Source organism: Eptatretus burgeri, chromosome 8 (assembly GCF_056783735.1).
Source record: "Eptatretus burgeri isolate ZD-2024b chromosome 8, Ebu_testis_v1, whole genome shotgun sequence".
NCBI classification, from domain to species: domain Eukaryota; kingdom Metazoa; phylum Chordata; class Myxini; order Myxiniformes; family Myxinidae; genus Eptatretus; species Eptatretus burgeri.
In genome coordinates, this window is record NC_140968.1 from 105,841,307 (window position 1) to 105,851,522 (window position 10,216).

The following is a 10,216-nucleotide window of genomic DNA, read 5'->3' on the forward strand; positions in this document are numbered from 1 at the left end:
CAGGCCCCGCCCCACGACACGCTGGGCTCGACCCCAGGCCCCGCCCCACGAGACGCTGGGCTCGACCCCAGGCCCCGCCCCACGAGACGCTGGGCTCGACCCCAGGCCCCGCCCCACGAGACGCTGGGCTCGACCCCAGGCCCCGCCCGAGACGCTGGGCTCGACCCCAGGCCGCGCCCCACGACACGCTGGGCTCGACCCCAGGCCGCGCCCCACGACACGCTGGGCTCGACCCCAGGCCGCGCCCCACGACACGCTGGGCTCGACCCCAGGCCGCGCCCCACGACACGCTGGGCTCGACCCCAGGCCGCGCCCCACGACACGCTGGGCTCGACCCCAGGCCGCGCCCCACGACACGCTGGGCTCGACCCCAGGCCGCGCCCCACGACACGCTGGGCTCGACCCCAGGCCGCGCCCCACGACACGCTGGGCTCGACCCCAGGCCGCGCCCACGACACGCTGGGCTCGACCCCAGGCCGCGCCCCACGACACGCTGGGCTCGACCCCAGGCCGCGCCCCACGACACGCTGGGCTCGACCCCAGGCCGCGCCCCACGACACGCTGGGCTCGACCCCAGGCCGCGCCCCACGACACGCTGGGCTCGACCCCAGGCCGCGCCCCACGACACGCTGGGCTCGACCCCAGGCCGCGCCCCACGACACGCTGGGCTCGACCCCAGGCCGCGCCCCACGACACGCTGGGCTCGACCCCAGGCCGCGCCCCACGACACGCTGGGCTCGACCCCAGGCCGCGCCCCACGACACGCTGGGCTCGACCCCAGGCCGCGCCCCACGACACGCTGGGCTCGACCCCAGGCCGCGCCCCACGACACGCTGGGCTCGACCCCAGGCCCCGCCCCACGACACGCTGGGCTCGACCCCAGGCCCCGCCCCACGACACGCTGGGCTCGACCCCAGGCCCCGCCCCACGACACGCTGGGCTCGACCCCAGGCCCCGCCCCACGACACGCTGGGCTCGACCCCAGGCCCCGCCCCACGACACGCTGGGCTCGACCCCAGGCCCCGCCCCACGACACGCTGGGCTCGACCCCAGGCCCCGCCCCACGACACGCTGGGCTCGACCCCAGGCCCCGCCCCACGACACGCTGGGCTCGACCCGAGGCCCCGCCCCACGACACGCTGGGCTCGACCCGAGGCCCCGCCCCACGAGACGCTGGGCTCGACCCCAGGCCCCGCCCCACGAGACGCTGGGCTCGACCCCAGGCCCCGCCCCACGAGACGCTGGGCTCGACCCCAGGCCGCGCCCCACGAGACGCTGGGATCGACCCCAGGCCGCGCCCCACGAGACGCTGGGCTCGACCCCAGGCCGCGCCCCACGAGACGCTGGGCTCGACCCCAGGCCGCGCCCCACGAGACGCTGGGCTCGACCCCAGGCCGCGCCCCACGAGACGCTGGGCTCGACCCCAGGCCGCGCCCCACGAGACGCTGGGCTCGACCCCAGGCCGCGCCCCACGAGACGCTGGGCTCGACCCCAGGCCGCGCCCCACGAGACGCTGGGCTCGACCCCAGGCCGCGCCCCACGAGACGCTGGGCTCGACCCCAGGCCGCGCCCCACGAGACGCTGGGCTCGACCCCAGGCCGCGCCCCACGAGACGCTGGGCTCGACCCCAGGCCGCGCCCCACGAGACGCTGGGCTCGACCCCAGTCCGCGCCCCACGAGACGCTGGGCTCGACCCCAGTCCGCGCCCCACGAGCCGCTGGGCTCGACCCCAGGCCCCGCCCCACGAGACGCTGGGCTCGACCCCAGGCCCCGCCCCACGAGACGCTGGGATCGACCCCAGGCCCCGCCCCACGAGACGCTGGGCTCGACCCCAGGCCCCGCCCCACGACACGCTGGGCTCGACCCCAGGCCGCGCCCCACGACACGCTGGGCTCGACCCCAGGCCGCGCCCCACGACACGCTGGGCTCGACCCCAGGCCGCGCCCCACGACACGCTGGGCTCGACCCCAGGCCGCGCCCCACGACACGCTGGGCTCGACCCCAGGCCGCGCCCCACGACACGCTGGGCTCGACCCCAGGCCGCGCCCCACGACACGCTGGGCTCGACCCCAGGCCGCGCCCCACGACACGCTGGGCTCGACCCCAGGCCGCGCCCCACGACACGCTGGGCTCGACCCCAGGCCGCGCCCCACGACACGCTGGGCTCGACCCCAGGCCGCGCCCCACGACACGCTGGGCTCGACCCCAGGCCGCGCCCCACGACACGCTGGGCTCCGACCCCAGGCCGCGCCCACGACACGCTGGGCTCGACCCCAGGCCGCGCCCCACGACACGCTGGGCTCGACCCCAGGCCGCGCCCCACGACACGCTGGGCTCGACCCCAGGCCGCGCCCCACGACACGCTGGGCTCGACCCCAGGCCGCGCCCCACGACACGCTGGGCTCGACCCCAGGCCGCGCCCCACGACACGCTGGGCTCGACCCCAGGCCGCGCCCCACGACACGCTGGGCTCGACCCCAGGCCGCGCCCCACGACACGCTGGGCTCGACCCCAGGCCGCGCCCCACGACACGCTGGGCTCGACCCCAGGCCGCGCCCCACGACACGCTGGGCTCGACCCCAGGCCGCGCCCCACGACACGCTGGGCTCGACCCCAGGCCGCGCCCCACGACACGCTGGGCTCGACCCCAGGCCGCGCCCCACGACACGCTGGGCTCGACCCCAGGCCGCGCCCCACGACACGCTGGGCTCGACCCCAGGCCGCGCCCACGACACGCTGGGCTCGACCCCAGGCCGCGCCCCACGACACGCTGGGCTCGACCCCAGGCCGCGCCCCACGACACGCTGGGCTCGACCCCAGGCCGCGCCCCACGACACGCTGGGCTCGACCCCAGGCCGCGCCCCACGACACGCTGGGCTCGACCCCAGGCCGCGCCCCACGACACGCTGGGCTCGACCCCAGGCCGCGCCCCACGACACGCTGGGCTCGACCCCAGGCCGCGCCCACGACACGCTGGGCTCGACCCCAGGCCGCGCCCCACGACACGCTGGGCTCGACCCCAGGCCGCGCCCCACGACACGCTGGGCTCGACCCCAGGCCGCGCCCCACGACACGCTGGGCTCGACCCCAGGCCGCGCCCCACGACACGCTGGGCTCGACCCCAGGCCCCGCCCCACGACACGCTGGGCTCGACCCCAGGCCCCGCCCCACGACACGCTGGGCTCGACCCCAGGCCCCGCCCCACGACACGCTGGGCTCGACCCCAGGCCCCGCCCCACGACACGCTGGGCTCGACCCCAGGCCCCGCCCCACGACACGCTGGGCTCGACCCCAGGCCCCGCCCCACGACACGCTGGGCTCGACCCCAGGCCCCGCCCCACGACACGCTTGGCTCGACCCCAGGCCCCGCCCCACGACACGCTGGGCTCGACCCGAGGCCCCGCCCCACGACACGCTGGGCTCGACCCGAGGCCCCGCCCCACGAGACGCTGGGCTCGACCCCAGGCCCCGCCCCACGAGACGCTGGGCTCGACCCCAGGCCCCGCCCCACGAGACGCTGGGCTCGACCCCAGGCCGCGCCCCACGAGACGCTGGGATCGACCCCAGGCCGCGCCCCACGAGACGCTGGGCTCGACTGAAGGGCCCCAACTTACATCACATCTGAAGGGACATCGACCTCCCTACTTCCTACAAAATATCCTTTTGCCATTCTTGTTATTTACAAATCCTGGTCAATTGTCTTCAAATGTTCTGTCATCAATATAATCGACTGGTGATCCATCTTGAGCCTGACAAAGCACACACACACTCTGTTTCTCTCCGAGTTCCGAAAAACTTTTTGGAATGGTCCTCAATTCGGGATTTTGGGCAGAAAAACAAACAACCTAGTTTGACAATTGCGTTAAACGTGAAACCCAAAATGTGTTCGAGTAAATTCATGTATCCATTTGGTTTCACATCTTTATCATGTGCACAACACCGAGTCCTTCAACAATCGAGTAATCTTCGTTGTTGCCAACGATTCCAACACACCTGAATGTAAGCGTCATCCTGCACGAAGTAGAACCAGTCGTACTCGGCAGCATGGTGCTCATGTATGTAATGTAGTGCTTGGAACATCTTCCAGATGGGGCGCTCGTCGACCTGAGTGACGAGGGTCATCCCACCTGGGAATTTGGCCCCGTGTGAATCCGTGAAAAAGAGCACTTTGGCGAAGTGGTGGCCCACGGTGCGGTTCATAGCTACTGCCAGACTTCCCACCGAAGATCGGGACGAAAGCACCGAAACCAGGAGCTGATCACGCAAGCCGAGCTCCGAGCTGATGTAACGAGGTCTGCGGGTGGGAGTGCAGGCAAGGGACCAGGAAAAAGGTGTTCCGAGTTTTCCATTTATTGGTAAGAAAATCGAGTTATTAACTTTACTCAAACAAAACAAATTCACTTTCACATCACAAACACTGAAGTCAGCACGTTTGTTTACCTATTATGGGTAATAATTAGTGTTGTTATGTGTTATGGACCTCAAACAAACTTTACAATGTGTGCTCTCAACCTACAACCACCATCCGTGTGTGCTCTCAACCCACAACCATCCTTAGTGTGTGCTCTCAACCTACGACCACCCTTAGTGTGTGCTCTCAACTTACAACCACCCTTAGTGTGTGCTCTCCACCTACAACCACCCTTAGTGTGTGCTCTCAACCTACAACCACCCTTAGTGTGTGCTCTCAACCTACAACCACCCTTAGTGTGTGCTCTCAACCTACAACCACCCTTAGTGTGTGCTCTCCACCTACAACCACCCTTAGTGTGTGCTCTCAACCTACAACCACCCTTAGTGTGTGCTCTCAACCTACAACCACCCTTAGTGTGTGCTCTCCACCTACAACCACCCTTAGTGTGTGCTCTCAACCTACAACCACCCTTAGTGTGTGCTCTCAACCTACAACCACCCTTAGTGTGTGCTCTCAACCTACAACCACCCTTAGTGTGTGCTCTCAACCTACAACCACCCTTAGTGTGTGCTCTCAACCTACAACCACCCTTAGTGTGTGCTCTCCACCTACAACCACCCTTAGTGTGTGCTCTCAACCTACAACCACCCTTAGTGTGTGCTCTCAACCTACAACCACCCTTAGTGTGTGCTCTCAACCTACAACCACCCTTAGTGTGTGCTCTCAACCTACAACCACCCTTAGTGTGTGCTCTCAACCTACAACCACCCTTAGTGTGTGCTCTCCACCTACAACCACCCTTAGTGTGTGCTCTCAACTTACAACCACCCTTAGTGTGTGCTCTCAACCTACAACCACCCTTAGTGTGTGCTCTCCACCTACAACCACCCTTAGTGTGTGCTCTCAACCTACAACCACCCTTAGTGTGTGCTCTCAACCTACAACCACCCTTAGTGTGTGCTCTCCACCTATAACCACCCTTAGTGTGTGCTCTCAACCTACAACCACCCTTAGTGTGTGCTCTCAACCTACAACCACCCTTAGTGTGTGCTCTCAACCTACAACCACCCTTAGTGTGTGCTCTCAACCTACAACCACCCTTAGTGTGTGCTCTCAACTTACAACCACCCTTAGTGTGTGCTCTCAACTTACAACCACCCTTAGTGTGTGCTCTCAACCTACAACCACCCTTAGTGTGTGCTCTCAACCTACAACCACCCTTAGTGTGTGCTCTCCACCTACAACCACCCTTAGTGTGTGCTCTCAACTTACAACCACCCTTAGTGTGTGCTCTCAACTTACAACCACCCTTAGTGTGTGCTCTCAACCTACAACCACCCTTAGTGTGTGCTCTCAACCTACAACCACCCTTAGTGTGTGCTCTCAACTTACAACCACCCTTAGTGTGTGCTCTCAACCTACAACCACCCTTAGTGTGTGCTCTCAACCTACAACCACCCTTAGTGTGTGCTCTCCACCTACAACCACCCTTAGTGTGTGCTCTCCACCTACAACCACCCTTAGTGTGTGCTCTCAACCTACAACCACCCTTAGTGTGTGCTCTCCACCTACAACCACCCTTAGTGTGTGCTCTCAACCTACAACCACCCTTAGTGTGTGCTTTCAACCTACAACCACCCTTAGTGTGTGCTCTCAACCTACAACCACCCTTAGTGTGTGCTCTCCACCTACAACCACCCTTAGTGTGTGCTCTCAACTTACAACCACCCTTAGTGTGTGCTCTCAACCTACAACCACCCTTAGTGTGTGCTCTCAACCTACAACCACCCTTAGTGTGTGCTCTCAACCTACAACCACCCTTAGTGTGTGCTCTCAACGTACAACCACCCTTAGTGTGTGCTCTCAACCTACAACCACCCTTCGTGTGTGCTCTCAACCTACAACCACCCTTAGTGTGTGCTCTCCACCTACAACCACCCTTAGTGTGTGCTCTCAACCTACAACCACCCTTAGTGTGTGCTCTCAACTTACAACCACCCTTAGTGTGTGCTCTCAACCTACAACCACCCTTAGTGTGTGCTCTCAACCTACAACCACCCTTAGTGTGTGCTCTCAACCTACAACCACCCTTAGTGTGTGCTCTCAACGTACAACCACCCTTAGTGTGTGCTCTCAACCTACAACCACCCTTAGTGTGTGCTCTCCACCTACAACCACCCTTAGTGTGTGCTCTCAACCTACAACCACCCTTAGTGTGTGCTCTCCACCTACAACCACCCTTAGTGTGTGCTCTCCACCTACAACCACCCTTAGTGTGTGCTCTCAACTTACAACCACCCTTAGTGTGTGCTCTCAACTTACAACCACCCTTAGTGTGTGCTCTCAACCTACAACCACCCTTAGTGTGTGCTCTCCACCTACAACCACCCTTAGTGTGTGCTCTCAACTTACAATCACCCTTAGTGTGTGCTCTCAACTTACAACCACCCTTAGTGTGTGCTCTCAACTTACAACCACCCTTAGTGTGTGCTCTCAACTTACAACCACCCTTAGTGTGTGCTCTCAACTTACAACCACCCTTAGTGTGTGCTCTCAACTTACAACCACCCTTAGTGTGTGCTCTCAACCTACAACCACCCTTAGTGTGTGCTCTCAACCTACAACCACCCTTAGTGTGTGCTCTCAACCTACAACCACCCTTAGTGTGTGCTCTCAACTTACAATCACCCTTAGTGTGTGCTCTCAACCTACAATCACCCTTAGTGTGTGCTCTCAACCTACAACCACCCTTAGTGTGTGCTCTCAACCTACAATCACCCTTAGTGTGTGCTCTCAACCTACAACCACCCTTAGTGTGTGCTCTCAACCTACAACCACCCTTAGTGTGTGCTCTCAACCTACAACCACCCTTAGTGTGTGCTCTCAACCTACAACCACCCTTAGTGTGTGCTCTCAACCTACAACCACCCTGACCTGACAGTGTGTACTTTGGACCTCCCAGGAACTTCACGGTGTGATCTGGGGTAGAGGGAGGGGGTGAGGTGCGGTGGGAGGGAGTGTGGTTCCAAAGGTGAATGAAATGGTCCCTCATGGTGACTTCAATATTTGTAAACTGAAAAACTCAAAGATTGCTTTCCCAACGACAAGATACCAATGAAATCTAAATTTGCTCGTCCAATCGCGTCAGCACATCGGATGGCACCCATGAACCGGTACACAACGTGGACCGCTTTGTCGTGCCAGGAAGTGGTATCCATGGAAACGGTCCGGAAGGAGCTGAAACCCGCGATCATCGCGTGAGGTAAATATTCGGACTCCGTGTGACGAATCTGCCGAGAGGAACTCGCCGATAGTGATCGGGCGGATAAAGTGGACTCATGAACCTTCGAGTCTCCAGAGCGCGAGCACAGTCGAGTGACGAGCAGGTTTTACCCGAGTCCTTGAACGGGTGGGTCCTCACGAAGCCCGGTTCTTACCTGAACACCTTCCCTGAGCGGGACTTCTCCACGGGCCGCCGGTACGGCACGATTCGCGGCTGGTACTCGTCCCGATCATGTCCTCCGCGTCCTGGTCTGTCCGACTCCGCTTTCCCAACCGACTCGGTGGTGCTCGGCCGGTCGACCACGGGCTCAAGGAAGCCGTCCGAGTCCGAATCGGCGCCGATTCCCCCGCACGCCTCGTCCACCCAGCTGAGACCGAGCAGGGAGAGCGTGAACCCCAGAGAGATCCCCACGAGTACCGGGGCGAGCGGGCGGCAAAGAGTCAACACCGCGCGGAGCCTCATGGCGAGCACCCCGCACTGCTTTCCAACGTCTGGCAGGACAACGAGTCGATCGCCGAGTCGTGAAGCGGCGGATGGACACGTCGCCTTGCGATCCGAGTCTTCGCCCGTTCGCTTCTGACACCGACTACGCCATCGGGATTCTTCTTCTTCTTCTTCTTCATCTGTTTTTCCGTTCTCCGGGATCATTTTACCTTTTGTAAGATTGATGTCAATTTGAATTGTATTTAAAACTCTGGCGACAAGATTTATCAAAATGGACTGAAGGAAACTGAAATCTCGGCTTTCACCAACCTCCACTTTAACAAGGAACACGCAAACCCCTCCCCCTTTAAAACGAAGCCCACCAACCATCCCATCCCCCCTTTAAAACGAACCCACCAACCATCCCATCCCATCCCCCCCTTTAAAATGAACCCCACCAACCATCCCATCCCCCCCTTTAAAATGAACCCCACCAACCATCCCATCCCGTCCCTCCCTTTAAAACGAAGCGCACCAACCATCCCATCCCACCCCCTTTAAAACGAACCCACCAACCATCCCATCCCATCCCCCTTTAAAATGAACCCCACCAACCATCCCATCCCATCCCCCCTTTAAAATGAACCCCACCAACCATCCCATCCCATCCCCCCTTTAAAACGAACCCACCAACCATCCCATCCCATCCCCCCTTTAAAATGAACCCCACCAACCATCCCATCCCATCCCCCCTTTAAAACGAAGCCCACCAACCATCCCATCCCATCCCCCTTTAAAACGAACCCCACCAACCATCCCATCCCACCCCTTTAAAACGAACCCCACCAACCATCCCATCCCACCCCCTTTAAAACGAACCCCACCAACCATCCCATCCCCCTTTAAAACGAAGCCCACCAACCATCCCATCCCATCCCCCCACCTTTAAAACGAAGCCCACCAACCATCCCATCCCATCCCCCCTTTAAAACGAACCCCACCAACCATCCCATCCCCCTTTAAAATGAACCCCACCAACCATCCCATCCACCCCCTTAAAACGAACCCCACCAACCATCCCATCCCCCCTTTAAAACGAAGCCCACCAACCATCCCATCCCATCCCCCCCACCTTTAAAACGAAGCCCACCAACCATCCCATCCCATCCCCCTTTAAAACGAACCCCACCAACCATCCCATCCACCCCCACCTTTAAAACGAAGCACACCAACCACCCCATCCACCCACCCCCTTTAAAGCAAAGCCACCAACCATCCCATCCCCCTTTAAAACGAAGCCCACCAACCATCCCATCTCATCCCCCCCTTTAAAACGAAAGCCACCAACCATCCCATCACCCCCTTAAAAAGGAGCCTGCCAACCCTCCTCAACTTTAACAAGGAACTCTCCGTCGCCTCCCCTACACTCATTAAACAAGGAGCGCACAACCTTCCCCCCTTTTACCATGGTGCGGGCTAACCATCCCTTCCACCTCCCCCCACCCCTTTTACCAAGGAGCGCGTTCACCATTCCTCTCCCTTTAACAAGGAGCAAGCCAATCCCCCCCTTTGCACTATTACCAAGGAGTGCGCCAAGCCCCCATTTTAACAATGACCATGCCAACTCCCCCTCCCCTCTTTTAACAAGGAGCACACCAACCCTCCCCTCCTACCCCTTTAACAAGGAGCATGTCAACCGCACTTGGGTTCTCCACTTTTAACAAGGAATGTGCCAACCTACCGCCACCCCCTTTAACAAGGGGAATATCAACCCCCCCCTTCACACTATCAACAAGGAGTGTGCCAAACCCCCCTTTTAACAATGACCATACCAACTCCCCCACTCCCCTCTTTTAACAAAGAGCACAACCCCCCCCTCCCCCCTTTTAACAAGGAGAGTGTCATCAACCGCACATTTACTCCCCACCCCCTTTAACAAGGAGCATGCCCACCGACTCCCTTCCCCACCATTTATGGGCACATTGATTTTTCACTGCTACAGAGTGCACCAACTCCGACCAACCCCCCACGCTTTTTCATGTTCATCAACATTTAACACGGAGCGCAGCAACGCCCCATTTAACATACAAAAGATG

General features: G+C 60.9%; 1 protein-coding gene across 2 annotated transcripts in view; it reads right to left on the reverse strand.

The window, feature by feature from the left end:
* CHPF2 (chondroitin polymerizing factor 2) overlaps positions 1–8,502 on the reverse strand; it is a 40,992-nt gene extending 32,490 nt beyond the window's left edge. Inside the window, exons 1-2 of one of the 2 annotated variants that reach the window (XM_085893431.1) lie at positions 7,852–8,502; positions 3,994–4,294 (exon numbers count right to left, since the gene is read on the reverse strand). In XM_085893431.1, coding sequence (XP_085749557.1) covers positions 3,994–4,294; positions 7,852–8,345 — 795 coding nt within the window. In that variant the 5' untranslated portion in view covers positions 8,346–8,502. The remainder of the gene's footprint in view (positions 1–3,993; positions 4,295–7,851) is intronic. The other variant, XM_085893430.1, reaches the window with a different exon arrangement.
* Positions 8,503–10,216: the final 1,714 nt, after the last annotated feature.